Source organism: Hylaeus anthracinus, unplaced genomic scaffold (assembly GCF_026225885.1).
Source record: "Hylaeus anthracinus isolate JK02 unplaced genomic scaffold, UHH_iyHylAnth1.0_haploid 11985, whole genome shotgun sequence".
Classification (NCBI taxonomy): domain Eukaryota; kingdom Metazoa; phylum Arthropoda; class Insecta; order Hymenoptera; family Colletidae; genus Hylaeus; species Hylaeus anthracinus.
The window spans coordinates 8,327,277-8,345,392 of record NW_026534333.1 but is presented as its reverse complement, the minus strand read 5'-3'; the positions used below and the strand labels follow the sequence as shown (position 1 = coordinate 8,345,392).

General features: G+C 38.1%; 1 protein-coding gene across 4 annotated transcripts in view; it reads right to left on the bottom strand.

The window, feature by feature from the left end:
• LOC128886877 (pseudouridylate synthase RPUSD2-like) overlaps window positions 1–18,116 on the bottom strand; it is a 198,214-nt gene that overhangs the window by 62,132 nt on the left and 117,966 nt on the right. For all 4 annotated transcript variants that reach the window (XM_054142090.1, XM_054142086.1, XM_054142087.1 and 1 more), the window contains 2 exons: window positions 10,513–10,617; window positions 608–695 (listed from right to left, as the gene is read on the bottom strand). In XM_054142090.1, the coding sequence (XP_053998065.1) occupies window positions 608–695; window positions 10,513–10,617 (193 nt within the window). The remainder of the gene's footprint in view (window positions 1–607; window positions 696–10,512; window positions 10,618–18,116) is intronic.

The following is an 18,116-nucleotide window of genomic DNA, read 5'->3' as shown; positions in this document are numbered from 1 at the left end:
AACGGAATTAGCTGTGGCGCTACGAGGACGACTGTAATTAATACGAGACTCGCGAGGGAGACATTTTCGGTGTGAAATGTGTATCGCGTAAATAGCTATTTATTTATATTTAATAATATTCGATAATTAATATTCACTAATATTATCCAAATAGTAATATAAATAGCACGAATAAATATATGTATACAAATGTATGGTATAAATAGTTATTTATTGAAATTTAATAATATTTAATATTAATCTAAGATATTAATATTAATATTTAATTAATTTTTAGTAATACTAGCCAAACAGTAATATCATGTAGTCTAGAAAATAATACAATTGGATATACGTATACAAACATTTTTGCAACGTTTTACAGTTAAACTTCCGTTGACGAATTTATGGGGATACTCATGTTTCTATAACTATGAGAAGAAGACATCTACGTCCAGCTAAAACTTGTATTGATCTATCTCTTTTTTTTTCTAAATTGGAGTACTCTCAAAGACGATGAATAGATTGTACAGTCATGAGCAATTTCTAGGTACGTTGTAAATTCAAAGTGCTGGTCAACCTGTTAAACATGAAACGATCTATATACGTATGAAGAGAATATACTGACCGTTCTCCACGTAATAGCTGGTCTCGTTGTACCGTTCGTCTGTGAATCCCGGCCTCTTCGCTTTCAGGGCTTTCGTTTCCAATTTCGCCTGGAACAAAGGGCGAGCTGGATAAGTGAACCGTATGGTCAGTCGTTGCTCGACGCATGGTCGACGGGAATCCTGGGAGGGAAAATGAACGAGGGGAATCGAGGAGGGTCGAATTACTGGCAGCTACCAATTGTAATCCGTCTTGGGAGAGTCTCGCGATAGACTTTCGCGCCTGGAATTCAAATATCGTCGATGGTAAACTTTTCAATTCCTTTCAACTGTTTATGTTTCTTCGAGAAAGCAACTAGAGTAATGTCGTTGAGTATATGTAGAATGTTCATGTAAAAGCGCGGTGAGCAGGGATTTTTATCTTGGAGTGAAGCACAGTACTATCAGGTGAAGAAATCAAATTAAATATATCGCGAGTAACCGAAAATGAACAACACCGAGTTTTGTATTATATACGATTCATAGCTAATAGTTCGTTATAACTAGACTGCGGATTCTATTCATTTATAGCATAGAATAGTATGGAAAACATAAAAAAAAATATATATATGTAATAAATGTTAACTATAAAATTCGTCAAAAAGAAACTTTCAATCGTACCGAAATTTTAAAAATTAGAAATATATTTAATAAATGGTAGTATAATATAAGAAAGTGTACGTGGAAAGAATTTAATCTAGCAACGAAAATGTTTACACTGACTGGATTGCACGAGCTTTCATTTATCACAGGATTGCACTTGTTAGTAAAAAAAACCCCAAACTTCCCACGAAATCCGCGCGAACGCTGGCAGAGTTGAACAGATCGCCGTGAAAATAGGAACGCCAGCCAAAGATAAGGCGGCGCAATAATTCGGAACGGCATTTATCATCCGCGGTTAGTCGTTCAGTAGATAGTGACCGATGTGGTCAGCCACGGAGTTCATGTTTCACTGGCTGCTGATACAGCACGGCGAACGGGAAGAAAAAAGGGCCGGTATCAAACGCGTCTCGTGATAAAAGTGTAAAGTTCCACCAACGGCCAGTCTCGAACTCTGGCAGTGCCTTTTTCACTGCCATTCCGTGAGAAAACTTTGATTGCTTCGCCTATAGAGTCCAAGTTTTTTGGTTACACAAAAGAAACTTTCTAACCTAACTCAAATCGCATAAAGTCTCTTAAACAACTTTTTCGCGTATTTGTTTATCGTCAGTAAATTTTCAACGTTGAACGAGGACTTTTACTAGAATGATATTTCTTGCAATTGAATTTGTACATAGTTAAGAGGGCGAGCCTATTTTACGAAAGTAAAGGATGCCGTTTAACTAGTGTACGTTGACTACGATAAAATTGGGAAAATTTTGGTTACAGATAAAAAGGAAAATCGTGGAGGTTTGCGATCATTTCCGGGTTCAGCGTCACTGTAGCATGCCAAACCACAAACGGAACAATCTTCTCTTTGTTTTCCGCGATCCATTGCTATTCCAGCGTTCCGCGCTCTGCTAGCCTTCAATTATAGCAGCCAGTGCGTCGCTCGGCCGTCCGAAATAACTTTACCCGCGGCTGACACTAATTCTCTCTTCGATCCCGTGCCAATAATTCTTTCATTGCTTTTCGCGCGGCCGTTGCGAGTTTTTCCGCGCTGTGAAACGCAACTGTCTACCAAAAACGCAGCATTTATCGCTTAACACTGCTGACATATCCTTTCGACCGAAAAATAGATTCAAACTAGCTAAAATTGGTTCGATTCTTCATTTCCCACAGATTATAATTAGTAAATAATAATTGAAGAATATCGTTACAAATTTGGTATTTTTAGGTATTTTTATTTTTGCGTGTTGAATTTGCATACTCAACAGGGGATTTTAGATAAAAATTTCGAAAAATGTTTTGCAGTCCACTAGAACTTATTGTGTCTAGGAAACTAAGAATTATCGAATCGAATTTCAAGTCACATACTAAATTACTAATTCTTTAGCTTTTTAAGTTCTTTCTACGCGAAACAAAAGATTAATCAGACACATTGTTTCTTGTTAATTTTTCCCTTGCTAAAAAAAAATACATCGAGCCCTATATATCACTCTAACAAATTATTAAATACATCTCGAGACTATGCACCTACACGTAAGTGGTTTTGAATTTTTTACCAGATTCAGGTACCTTCCGCAGAAAGTGAATCCACGAAGTATTTTAAAAGACATTTTCGAGGCTCGACGTTTATGGAATTCATACATTTCAAAGAAGCCAGCAAGAGGCAGAGGAATTAATTTAGAATTTCATCCGAACGAAGGGTCCGGAGCACATAATCCTCTTAATTCGCGAAAGTTCATTTAATACACACAATTAATTAACATTTTACCGATTTCAATTTAAGTATCCTTAGCTTCGCGCTCGTTCCTTAATACCCCATAAAAAAATTCTTTCATCAGAACAGTCACCCCTTGCGTGTCGAATTTGCATACTTCATTAAAATTTTCAACAAACCTTGAAAAGAAAAACTTACGACCGCGTCGGGCAGGATTTAAATGACTAAATTTAAAATTAATTGAATTTTATATTCGAGAGTTTTCGCGTGTAGACAATTCGAGAGTTTACTTGAAAGCGAGATAACTTCTTGGTGTCGCTTTTTTGTTACACGTTTCACTTGGCCAAATTTACTTCAGCGAACGATAAAAAGAATTCACTGTAAAAATGAAGCGTTCGGAAAGTATTTGTTTTCATCGGTACCGTAAACATCGATTTTATTACACTTGATGAACGACCAGAATGGTACAGAAAGTCATACGGCTGGGTTCGTTTTAATATCTGTTAATCAGCGCGGTAATTAAAGCCCCGGAACGACAGCCGGATGCTCGATTTTCCCACTCTCGGAACAAACGGAGCATTACATTAATGGATCCTAATATTCTCGTGCCATCGCAGCCCACTCCTGCATACATGCTCGTACGCGTTGCGCGTTTTAATTAAGACAATAATTAGCCGAAACATCGACCCATGTAAATCCGATTAAACTGGACATGTAACACACATTCGGAACGTGCAAACAACTCCACCGGGTTGATCGATAATCTAGCAACGGAGGGACATAATTGAAAAGGGTCTTTAGCGCAGCGTTACCGGAACGGGTCCCATGAAGGAGATGCCATAAAATATCCTTGATTATTCTTCAAAAATATCGATGAAATCTTGTCACATATGACTTAGAGAAAAATTGTTTGTCGTAATTGGTGTTACCCTTTCTAGAACAAATAATCTGTTTCCCGGTGACATTTTTGTCCCCTCATTATGGAAGATAAGTGAAACATTTATGGCGGTCAAGTTAGGTGGGAAACCCTGTATGATTGAATTACTTCTGGTAGCATTTTAAAATGATATCAATTGGAAAAAAACCTTTGCTAGACCATACTCCCCGCTTAAGGTTTGTCAGGAGGAGGCATTGAATCGTGTGAAAGAAAGTGTTTCTCAAGTTGCCAGACACGATGTCGAAACTCTGGAAAGTTGCGGGCTAGGAAAATAAACCGAAGGAAAAAAGGAGAGCAAGAAACCACCCTCGGCTGCGTCCCCGTTCCACCTGTACCCCAGGCCCACCCCCGCGCACTCTTCTCGGCCGACTTATGTTTCCATCCGCACGAATTTTCGCGCCACTCGCCCCGCTCTGGACTTTCGGCTGTATCGACCCGCCCTGAAGGCCTCCCTTCGCCCACCAGCGACCCCTTCCAGTCATGGTTTCTGTCTACAAGTCAATGTCTCCTTTCCACCATCGACCACCTCCCCCCACCCCCGCTCCCCTTGTAGGTTTCGCTGGCCGGAGGGCATCTTTCCCCTGTGAATTCTGAAGCCGTCCGTTTAGGTTTCACCCACTTTGCCGCGTCTCGTTTCCACGGTTGATGAGATTTTTTCTTCTGTTGGCGAACAGATCTCGCGGCTCGTTTTTCGGAGCACTTCGCGCCCTGTGAGACGATAAACCGGCCCCCCGCCCTCTCTATCTGGGGAGAAATACGACTCTGCCGGGGAAGGGATTCGTCTAGTTCTGTGATTGAAAAGAATTGATTTTTTTTTTTTTGTTTTTAGTTATTTTCTTGAAGTTTCTGGCCTTTGAAATAGTAGACTGAAAGGGAGGATGTATGAGAATTTGAGAAGTGTAAATCGTTTGGTTTTTTGACAGCAAAGGAATAATTTAATCACCCTCTATGTATATGGATATTACTTTGTTTTCTCTATTAATCAAAGTTTATTTAATACTCTCCTATTGCGACTAACTTAATATTGTTTTCTAATACTATAAATTCGCTATTTGTAATTTATGAATTCATTTTATTTCTATAATACCTCCGTCATTCGTTAAAACTTTTAGTTCATAAAGAAGCATGGCCTGTTGGATATATTTTAAAGCATTTAATCCGTAGAAGCTCTTTTTTGACTGTAGATTCACTTTTTTTTTTCTACAATTCTATAGATAAGCTTCACAAAGAACGAACCATACTAAGCGAAGATTATCTATCAACCTTTGCAACGTTAAGTAAGTTATATAAAATATTAAAAAATGTAGGACCGCAAAGAAAGCTTTACGATTAAAGTGGATTAAAGTAGATCTACAATTTAACCGTCAAAGTATCATTACGAGGCTCCAGAAAAGACACCAAAAGAGCAGTCGGTAATCCAAGAGGGACTTTTCTACGTCAAAAGGAATACTCTAGAAAAGTGAAATTCCAAGGACGTTTGAAATAAATTTACACAAAAGATCATGGTTTCTGTCCCACACAAGTATTTTAAAGCTTCAAAGTCACTGGAAAGCTTCCAGTTCTTCTTACTTTCAGGATTATTTTCCAAAGAGTATTCTACGTCTTGGTTTTTTTTTTTCTTTCTAAAGGGAACTTACGTGGCTCAAAGGATCCTTCGGCGGCACCGAAATCTTTGCCCCAACATCCTCCCATTTAGGCTCGCGTCCCCGAGCGTCCTTTCTTCGGAGCTTCCTTTCAACCGTGAAAGGACAAAGTTCCTCTCCGTAACAAGCTCGAATACCAGCCGTGTACAAGCTTATCGAACTGCGACGTTAAAAGGATCTTCTCTTTCACTGATCCTCGTCGATATCTTTAAATCGAGTCGGTCGGGGCATTGATCCTTTAACGGTGCATTAAAATTGACGAGGCACTACCAACAAAATTTATATTCGTTCTTTTATTCAAACCATTATTCGACACTTTTCTACAGAAGCTTAAAAAATCATTGTTATCGTTGGATAATGTTGGATAATATTTACTCTATATTGATATCTTCTGGTAGATAATACGCCGGGGGGGGGGGGATTCACCACGATGAATTAAATATCTTCTCTGTTATTAAAAATAAGAGTGAAGTGAGATAGGAAATAATTTCATACTTGGACGTAACAAAGAACAATATTGTGATCAAGGTGATTTAAAAGTCACGATGTCCTCAATCCTTCGACTCATCTCAACATCAACTATACGTTAATGTAATAAAAGATGTGGAATACTAGATAAAAAAAACATTGGTGACCTTGAGATGACCTTGGAAATAACTTTGGAGGCGCCTCTAATGTCTTTGTTATCGGCACTAATCCTTCAATAGGACCCTTCGACGCTAATATTGAAGGTCGAAAAAACTATCGATCAACGTAAAACGAAGTTTCTAATTTCTTTTAAACCGTTGACAGCCGGCGTTGCACCACAAAATTGTTTAAATTATTTCGATGCCGACGATGCTTCGTTTATCAGACGGCCAGATCCGTGCCATGTTTCGACAGGCACGGAGTACTTTTTTCTGGGAGTTGCGCGAAAAGCGTCGACGTCGCACAGCAACAGGCGGCAACAAACTGCACCGACGCCGTAGGTGGAGTAGGGTTTTTTCGGCGTGTTAACGCGACACCAAGCGTCCTTCGATTCCGCAGAGTTAACCTCTCTTGTTCCACCTCGTTTTTTTCATTTTTGTTTTTCGTCCACGTTCTCTAATCATTTTCAGTCCCGTCGACATCTTCTTCTTTTTTTTTTTTTTTTTTTTAACGGTCTTACACTCCGCCGTTTGCTTTTTCCCTTGTTTCGTGAAAACAATTTCTCTGACAATTTTCAGTCGACAAGCGGACAAGGGGAAATTAGAAGCTGTATCTTTCATTTTTCAAAATGTTAGTGACCTACAAACACAGAATTGTAACAACTCTACGAAAAATTTTCTTTACGCGATACCACTACGAAGTTAAAACTCTTTTTCCATTTGCTTCGACGTTCTTTGTTCAAGTATTGAATAAACCAGAGTTTCTGTTGATGGCGCAGTTATTACGACGATAATTGTTACTTTGAACGTGACGATTTTAACGAATGGTGCCAGAATTTTATTTTCCATTCGAGCTGTGCGAAAGTTGAGAAGTGGAAAATCTAAATTACTGTTCCGTCGTTTCACCTCTTCTGGAAAATTAAATTTCAATACGATTGCGAGTAAAAATTGCTCTGTTTGCTGGGAACAAAAATTAAAATTAACGATACAACAACCGACGAAGGGCCATGAACTTAAAGGCTGTCGTGGAGTAACTCTTTTGTTATATCGAGACTTAAAAAGGGGCCTACCAATTAACGAGAATGTCAAGCTCGCGGTGCGACACTGAAATTACATGCGACATCAAAGTACATGTATATAAATTGAATTGTTCTGTTCATTACGCCTGATCCTCGATTTAAAATGACTTTGTAAAAATCCTCTGGAAATCGATACTAACGTCCCTACACATACACTAACGTTTACTTTTACGTACATGACAACATTAATTCACACGCATTACCTGAGGCGCTATCTTTTTATTTTGCAAACCATATGATAAACAAGCTATTGTATAAAACCTTATTTTAATATTAAATGACTCTTTCATATGATATTACGCGTAGTTCAGAATCTCAATGTAAAATAAACAATTTCTGTTCTCTGAGCCATTTAAACATATAAATGTCGATTTCGTCAAATATAACGCAGTGAAAAAATACACATTCTTTCTCCTACTGCAAATACAGCGAAACAAATATTTATATTTTTCTGTAAATGGAAAGAGTACTGTTCTCGCGCACGTCTATTCAATTTACAATAAAAAATTCATCAACAAATATTTCACCGTATATCTTACTCGTGCAGATTCAGGATCAAGTGTGGCAGAATTTGAAAACCGCATACGAGTTTTCTTATCTCGAAAAAGAAATGTCAAAACAGGGAAAACTTTCGCTAATCCTCTCCTCAATTTACACAGAGAATAGTTCCTCAAGGACTTTCAATATCCTCCCAACGTCTTCGAAGTGATTCCAACTATCGTACAGCTAAATTCCTACACAAATTTGCAGAGGAGTCGGGGAAAAGTGAACGGGAGAGCTTGAAAGCTTCTCGAGTCTTTTCAATCTTCATCAGAAGTATTAGGTCCTTCGAGATCTCGATCTCGGATGTCTTCGAAGTCAAACAACGGGACGATCTTTGTGCCACTGACGGTGAATTTTAACAAAATTCTCGAGATAAAGGGTTCAGCGGTCGTTGAGGAACAGAAATTGGATGCAACGAATAATTAACGCATGCAAATGCTAAAAACAAATTGCGATACAAAAACAGCAAATCTATAATATTAGCAATAATATTCAGAAATTTCAATTTATTTAATGTTTAGTGAGCAGAGATTTCAGTGCGCTATAATTTCTTTAGTAACCAAGGTATTTCGATTGAAATATTCGAGAATCGAAATTTCGAGAAAAAAGCCAAAAACGTTGGGCAAATGTTTGCTTTTTCCTTTTTTCGAGGACAATTTTGTCCTCTACTTCTGTAAACGATATACAATCGATAAATTCACGTGCAAGCTGCTCGACGAATTTGTTTCAAATTCCTACGCGCGTTTCCGTGGATTAATAACGGATTAACAAAGTCCTCCAACGTCGGAGCAGTCCCGTTTAAGACTTTAAGCGCTACCTTCGGCAATTAATTTCGAGCGGATCTCGAGCTGCTGAGAATGTACAAGGGTGAGGGGGGAGGGGGAGGGGGTCGAATGAACTTATTCTGACATTGAAAAAGAAAATAAACAAACCAAGGTAAATTATCCAACTGCAGCCTATTCTTGCGAGGATAATTGCAACGAAATTAGAGAAACGACGCGGTCGGAAAGAGAAGGACGTGAAATTCAGGGCGAAGGGATGAAATTCTTTGCGTTCTATTCTTAGCGTTTACGTACCAGGGTATTTACCTACCGGTGGTGAATATGTTGGGGGTGATTCCGCAAGCCAAAATAAGGCGAAAGTCAGACGAAGTCGTGTCTGAGGCTTTGTAACTTAGTTCGTAATTAATGAAACTATGCGAAGAAACTAAAGCTAATATGTTCTTTGTTATAGAAGATAGAAGACATATTTACATTTTTGTAGTGGAATTTTATTCTGTTTGAGGTTTATTTGAAACCTTTTTTAAAATTTCTATGGAAAGCGTTAGTAAAACCAAAAAAAAGTGCAAGAGAGAATAACAGAAAACAATGCGTTACAAAAACAAATATAGCGGGAAAATGTATTAGAATAAAAAAAAAAAAGAAAATAATAATGAAAAAAGAGAATTCTATTCGAATAAAAATAAATAAATTTAACAATTTTACTACAAAAAAGAAAAATGTATTTAATAAAACAGAAAGACTGATTGAAATCGAATGAAATACGCATAGTTGCATTATAATGAAAAGATATGAATTTATTTCCAAGTCTTCCCTAGGTAGGAGATGAAAACAGATAATACTGGCATATTTGAGCTGCAACTATTGAAAATTAATTACAATATAACGCGATATTACAACTGGAAAATGATCGTTGAAATTCCCGTCAGTATTTTCAGAATTTCCAATAAGGACAATTCGTTGCGTTTAAATATTTATTTATCTACTTCGGTGAGAGTCCGTTAGCAAGTATACGATATATAAATAAATAAATTCATCGACAGGAACTCTATACGTAATATTGTTTAAACGAAATTGGACGTCGATGGGATCAAACGATTTTTCAGCGTCAAACCATTCGTGACGCAAACAGGAAAATTACACGAGAAGGTGTTATGAAATTTCAGCAAAATTACACTTACGGTAAATTTTCCAGCCAATGGATATCGACGTTTTCAAAAATGAAAAGTTCTCCACGAACACAGTTCCAAATTTCTCTTGAAAACATTTAATCGACTGATTAAGGATATTCTATTGCAATTTTTCGAAAGCTTTACTCAACATAATCTGCCTCTGAATATCATACGTATAGAACAAATCTTAAGAAAGGAAAAAAAGAAAAGGAGTTTTAAAACAAGGTTCCTCAAGAAAAATGATTTAAAGCATAGTAGTCACCTAACAATCAAAATTTCTTACACAATCCCCACGTCAGGTGCCAACAGATTTTGTAACACGAAAACGCTGCTGTAAGACAACGTTTTGTTGAAAAAATGGAAGATCGAAAAGCCCTCGAGTTGGGAAGCGTCGAGGCGAATATTTAACGGCGTCGAAGGCGGAGAACAGCGTCTAATTTCAAAAGGTAGAAGGTTCACGGGCGTTTATTTCGTTAATGACGACTGCCCGTTGTGAACTAACGAGGACGCTGCCCGTGACGGCGGCGCCGAGACGCTCTCCGCGTCGAATATCGACGAGAACGACCGAGATACGCGACAAGTGGATGAAATACGCGCACCGTTCCGGACCTGTTATACCGATTTCGGTGGCCAAGGAGCCATCGTTGGCATCGTTGGCTGCCGCGTTTCAAAATAGATTTTGGAGAGGCTAGTCTACGCTCCACTCTATTCTCTTTTTTTACTTCATGTAAGGGAGGAGGAGCTTCTTATATAATCCGGGAATATTAAGTCAGGAGGGACGATACCGATGTATTTTTGAGTGGCTCACCTTTTTCAAATCCTTGTTGACATCGGCTTCCTCAGACTTTCGCTTTTCGGAGATCTTTGGCGATGGGACAGTGATCGTCGCCTCTCTGAGTGGTTTTAAATCAACCTGAAACAAAATATGTACATGGAATCGTTAGTATAATTCGAATATATATTAATAATTTATATAATTTTTCCAAGACTGAATTTTCCCAAATACCTAAGCCAGTCCTTGCGAAATTACCTACAAAACAAATGCTATAAAATAACATCGATTTAATTATCACTAGACAGAGGATGTTTATGCAAATTCCTATTTGTATATACACAGATGAAGAATAAAAACTTAAACGAAAATATGTTTTATCTTCTAAATGCTGTAACATATATTTCAAATTTGATATGTTTATCCATTCGCACGCATCCTTGTACATTTTTGTACATTTATACTTGTCACAAGTGCATAAATATTCGCAGTCTAGTTATTACGACATTTTGAAACGCCCAATATGTTGCACACCCAGTCAATCTTTACTCAGAAATCTTCTTTACTGGAAGATAACACCGAACAGCTCAAAGCGTAACGTCGAAAGAAGGAAATCTCAATTTTCTAGATCCCGCGGCAAGGCGTCGTCGCCCATTGTGCGTGCGCTCCGTTAAATGCGGTCGCGGTCGAAGGTTCCGGGCCCATCGATTCTCGCTAATCGGTTTAAGCCGTCCCCTGCTTTGCGCGCAGCCCGGCACATGCTAATTTCTCGTTAACAGGACGCCCGAATAGAGAGAGACGAACGCATGGACGCCGATTTAGTGCCGCGGTAATTCGAATGGAGCTTAAATGGCGCGAATCGACGAAAAGCGAGTTAATCGATAACGCCAAAGCCGCGTTAATATAATTAGATCCAGCGATCTTTGCTTCTTGCCCTATCACGCGTGCGTCACCCTCGCAGGTTGCCACGAAGTTGACCCCTACCACTTGCGAAATTGAAATTATCGTCCCACTGTTGCTCACTGTCCTTCCCAATGTAAACAGCAGCCGGTGAATTGGAATAACGAGAGTATTGACTTTCGTCTATCTCCCTAGCGCACTACAACATCATGATCCTGGACACGTTGCATCGTGTGAGGACACCTACATTCATTTATTTAAAGTGGGTAATTTATACAAAGTTATTGCACTACTGCTTACTTATTACTAGCTTATTTCCATTCTTCTTATCGTCGTCTTACACGATTCCTGTATTGTTTTAATACTGTTTGCAGTATCTCTTACTTCTCATTTATTGGGGCCCGCTGGCCCCTCTCTAGCTCGGGTACCTCGGGATTGCTAAGCCCGTACCGTAGCTACAAACACGGCTACAACCGCTGAAGGGTGTGAGGACCTACGATGGGATTTCTATTACTGAAGTAATATTTTAATAAGTGAAGTCGATTTAGTAAAATTAATTAGGAGACTTGGACAAAAACGAATTTGGATACATGCTTGCCTTTATACAGGGTGCGGCTGAATAATATATACCATCGGCTCGAGGTGGTTCCTCATGAAAAAATAAGAACAAAATATAGAATATAATTTTTTCAATTAAAGCTTAGTTTTTGAGAAAATCGAGGTTGAAATTCCTATTCGTACGTATCGCTGTTACGGCTGAGTTACGCGTATCGTGTTTATAAACAATGTCTGCCCAGCGTTTAAAAGTTACCGAGTTCCAGAGAAAATACACCGAAAACTTTCAACGAACAATATTTTATTTGATCAATTACGTAACTTAGTCGTAACAGCATACGCACGAATAGGATTTTCAAACTCGATTTTCTCGAAAATTAAAACACCAAAAAATTCATCAGCCTCAAACAAAAACAATGAGAATTGTAGAAAACACAGACACACAAATTTCGAATTTCATACAGCTAATACCTTTTGTTGACTACGCAAAAGTAGCGAATACAACCCATGTGGCTTCGAAGCTTCGTCTACAAGAAATACCCACACACGTAGGGATCAACCTAACCGCAAATATAATGGCGAGTCGTTGATGAAAACATTGAATTCGTTCATCTACGTGAAGACTCAATTTACGACGTGACCAGGTTGCGAAAAGTTTCACGAGTGGCGAATGGGCGGTAATTAGGTGTCGAAGTTTTGGCGGTGCGTTAAGGTTTCGGGACAAGAACGCCATCGTGAAAAGATTAATGGATCGAAGATTTCCAACGGTTCGCGCAGGAAAACTGAGCGTAGGAAATTAACTTGGTTATTAAACGGGGGAAAAGTGCGATTTCATAACTCGCCATGCACGAATGAAAATTCCGTCGACTATTCGGCCCACTAGGGTAATTAAAAGGCGCTTTCATTGAGCGTATTCGCGAAATGGAATTAGAAGTTTTCGAAGACTTTCAGGTGAACTTTACGGATCGTTGAATTCAATTTTTTTTTGGAACTTTATGGACCAGTAAATCTAGTTTTTAATCCTGTGGTGAAATTAGGGAGCAGTTCAAGATTTGTATTTCGTCAATCCTTTTGTTACATGCTTGGTTATTTTAGCGAATGTGCCTCGTGCCTTTATATTCCTATAAAATTATATTTATGTAAAACTTAGATTGTAGTTTAAAATACATATTTCACTAATCAGTTTGTTATTTCTATCGTTGGTTATGTGATGATATAAATAAAAAAAAAAAAGACTTCTTTGATTACATGATATTAAACCTAAATGTAGAATAGAACGTTCATTTGTAACTATTTCTACCGTTTAAACCTAATCGACATAAGGCGTGTTGCATTTTATTTGGTAGCGTCGAGGAACAGAATGGGTTTGGTAGCGAAAGTTTCATAACAACGTTTGCCAGTTCTTTTCAAAGTTATCGGCTACACATGGTGGAGTTTAGCCGCGAATTTTTCCCAAACAACGAACCAACTATCGTTCACCATACTGGAACGATATTCGCATCCAGCGTCGCGTTAAACGAGAGATAAACGCTTTCGTTTCGCGCCCCCGTTTTGGCGCGCGTGATTTATTTGCGGGGGCGGCGATACGATTCCGTCGACGATGATCAGATACAGCTGGTACATCGAGTCCAGTTGTTTCATCGCTCCGATTAGCTATTGTTGTGTAGCAGGATCGAGTACAATCAAGCATCAGTCCATTTTACAAACTACGACACTTCTATTTGGGATACAACAAAAGTCTCGATTAATTATTAGTCAGTGTAATACTTATAGCACAATAGTAAATGTAATACTTGTTTCTAAAGGTTAAAGATATATTTGAACTTTCTGGTAGAATAATTCTAAAATTCATAAATTTTGTAATTAGACTGCGGATCTTTATGCAAAATAAAATCTTTGCAAACGTACCTACAAACACTAAACCTAAATAAGAATTCATTTTTCTATGCAAGTATTATAATATGAATTTTACTTTCAGTATTTTATTATTATTATTATTATTATTATTATTATTATTATTATCATCATCATCATTATTATTATTATTATTATTGCTTACTGTGTGCATTTTGTAGTTTCTGCCACATTCAAATTTTCTAGAAATGCATACGTGTTCTTATTCCAAACAAATTGCGTTTATAAATGTTTATGCAGCCTCGTGTTTACGCGCAATCAACTCCATTCGCGGTCACGCGGATTACTGAATTTTACCGTGTTATTGCGTCGCTGTGCATCGCTGATTCCGATGCTTTCCCTCGCCCGATTAAAACGCTGCAATTACTCGTTACTTCTGTCCTTAAACCGCTCCTCCCCACTTTGCCATTAAACGTTCGCATTGTCTTCCACGCGTGAAACCAAGTCGAATGTTTGCGTTCAAATAGGAAGTTACAATGAGTACTGCAAACGACAAGTGTCGTGAGTCGTTGTGAGTCAAGGTCAGAACTGGCAAATCGGAGTAACGGTACAGTAATTGATTACATAAACCAGTGATTCTCAAACTTGCCCCTTGATAAGGAAAAATCTTAGAAGTCCCTAGTGTAGAATTCAATTACTTGCTAATGTTCTGTTACTGAATTTGCAAGTTGTCGAGTTTCAAGATACGAAAAATGTTACCAATGAAATTAAGTTGGTTCTATGAGACTTTTGTATCGGTCATTTTTTTTCCGATTATTAAGGTTATTAAATATTTGTATTTATTATTATTTTCTTTAATGGAATCTTATATATATACAGGGTGTCCCAAAAATGTTGGAGGTCCTTGAAAAGGGTGGTTCAGGGGCTGATTTGAAACAACTTTTTCCTTAGCGAAATTGTTGTCCGAGGCTTCGTTGAGGAGATATTAACGGAAAACACTGACCAATCAGAGCGCGCGGATACCGATGGAGCGGCCGCGATAGCGATAGCTACGCGCTAGGTAGCCGCTCTCGTACGCGAACAAGTGACTCGACGTGCATCGAAGGATATTGACGCGGCCGCTCAGCGCGTAGCCTTCGCTACCGCGGCCGCTCCAACGGTCTACGCGCGCTCTGATTGGTCGGTTTTTTTTTATTAATATCTACTTAACGAAGCCCTATCCGACATTTTTGCAAAGGAAAAAGTTGTTTCAAATCACCTCCCGAACCATTTCTTTCAAGGACCTCCAATATTTTTGGGACACCCTGTATATAGGTATTCATAATAAGATAGCATTTGTTTAGAAAAATTGATTGACCTATCATACAAGATCATTTATTGTAATATAAAGCTTTAAATTGAGATTCGAAGTCCATGTTGAACAAGGATAGATCTCCTTTCGTTCTTCTATCCTTATTGAAAAAATATATAATTACTGTATTCGTGCCATGGAGTCATTTTAATTCCATTCGTAACATTTTTCATATCTTCATACCCAACGGAGATATTCGGATGTCCTGTAATTCATCGTATAGAATTTAATATAAAAATTCTTAATTAACTGGATTATTAAGAGACCCTGTAATATTAAGATTCGCGCCATCACGTTCAGAATTAAGACCTCACGGGTGTTTCACCGTCGTCGAGGCCATAATTCCAGCAATTATCCTATCAGGATTTACGCGGGACACGATTAAGCGATACGTCCCTGTGCTGACGAGCGATCCTTAACAATAACGATGAAAAGTACAAACCGCTGAGTAATAAAGCCGTCCGTAATTAACCTGCTTGCGGGTCTATAATTTATCAAGCTGCCTTATTGCGTCTGAAACTGCACCGAGGGAACTAGCACCAGCGAAACACCGTTGATCCTTTTCGAAACACAACTTCGAACAGACCTGGTCTGTTAGTGAAACATCCTTTGATCATTCTGTTTTTAGGATCTCGTTGCTCAATGCGAAAATGAAAAGAGACATTTTTTAATTCACCATTTTCTTTCATCTTTATTAAATTTATTAAATTTCTGGCTAGAGCTGCTACCGACTAAGACTATTACATTAATAAATTCATATGAATTGAAAGATAGATTTTAAATGAAAATTAAATTTTTCATTAGAATATTTACAATTGAATTTTATTTCTTGTGTTCGATTGTGCGAATAAAGTTGTCACTATGTTTGTCAGATAAAATCAAACAAAATGAAAATAAGAATAAACTTCTATCCGGGAGCGGAGCGATTCTAATCAGCTGCTCCAAGAAGCTTGTTTCTCGGGTATTCGAAATGGGGTGATTTGTTCTGGATTCGACTAAAGCTATAACCTCTGATAACGCGAAAAGGAGGGATACTTAATTCCAGAAAGTATGAATCACCGGTTTAGGGCCGCCAAAGCGATCAATATCGAGAATCGGAATCCGCGAAGAACAGGAAAGGAACATTAAGAATCTAGAATATTTTAGGACGTATCGAGCGAGTTTATTTTTCACTGTTATATCGCCTTTTATATTTAGTTCTGCCAATGCTGAAAGATGAAAAATATTACAATGGATCTATTTGAAGATTGAAGATTCAATTACTTTACATGTGAAATCATATTTTTCATAAATTTGTTAAATGATGTATGTATGACCAAACGTTTTATGTCAATACAGCGATGTGTCGAAGGTGGTCTATTAGAGATGGATTATTTTATCTCGGTATATTTAGCCTCCCGTACTAATACACTATGTATCGTAAGGACGCACTTACTATGGTTTATAACACTGTTATTACCATTCGTTCGGTTACTGTTATTATTAACCCTCACTTGGCAGAAATGAGGTACTGGTTACGCAATTGGTAAAGTGAGGTCAATTTGACCCCGATAAAAGAAATAGGTGAACCGTATACTTTGGTTAATCGAATATATACACCCCCGTTCATAAATATGTAGACACTTTATACTTTCAATGAATAATTAATATATACCAGAAATTATTACAACTTTTGATGCTAAATTCTATATTGGATGTGTATTTAACAACATTTAATAATATTAAATATTTTGAGTACTACGACGCGGCTTCAGCGAAACGTACACTAGAAATTTTACTATAATCGAGATTATTACTGAAATAAATACTAAGAATACCTATTCGATTATCTTCGTTATCAGTACCATTAGTGTACAATTGAACCTGGATGTCAGCGCGATGAAACCTCGATCTATTATTATTATAGCCATTACTATCGACGGTCATAATGCTCAATTACTCTCATTATCAATATCATTAGTACGCAGTTAAAACTGACCTCAGCGCGGCGAAATTTGATTTATTATCAGCATTATCGCTAAAAGTAAGACTGCTCGTAAAATCATACCATTAGTGTATACTTGCACCATTGGTGTATCTGGTAACACTAAAGTGGTACCAGTAAGTTGGTGATATTTGATAAACAAAATTGAGAAAGGTATCTGCTTTTGGAAAAGAAAAGAAGATATTTTCCTAGACTCTGAACAATATTTATATTTTTTTTGGCGCAATTACCATAATTTTTATGTGAACTCTTTAGCTACTATTGTACAATATATATATATATATACTTTTTTGGAATCTGTAAAATTGATAGACGGTACTTTAAAAAAATAAAATAAGTACAAATTAATTGTTTTAAATAGGCCTTATATAGTTTCATCAATAATAAGATACCATTTGTTCGGATAAATTAATCGATCAATCACACGTCGAGATTTATTGTAATATAAATCCTTGAATTGGAGTCTGTAGTCAGTAAAGCTTCTTTCCTTATTTAAAATCTTGAACACAGACACGAACACAGTTGGATACCAAATTCAAGGGAACCGCGTACCCATCGACTCGAGTTACTTCGTCGAGGTGGACCAGGGCACCGAGTGGCAGTCGAAATCGAGGATCGATAGTCGCGGTGGCGGCGACCTGCTATCATTTCGCGGTCGAATCGCGATGTCGTTCGGCGCGAATCAGGCCTTACGGTCGCTAGGGTCGCCCCTGACAACGCCCTTGCCTGCATTGCGGTGCCCCTAGCTTTCTACCCTGCGTTATCCTGCCACCATAACGTCTGACAATGCCTCGACAAGGTCGATGAAGAAACGCGAATCCTTTATTCGCATGCACCTGCCCGCTACGTTCCCTGCTTACTTACGTTCCGCGTAATGATATCTGTTGCTTAGAAACGCGCCCGACGCCTTGTCCTTTCTCAACCCCCTTCATCCCTCCGCAGGGACTTTAGAGAGAGAGAGAGAGAGAGAGAGAGAGAGAGAGAGAGAGAGAGAGA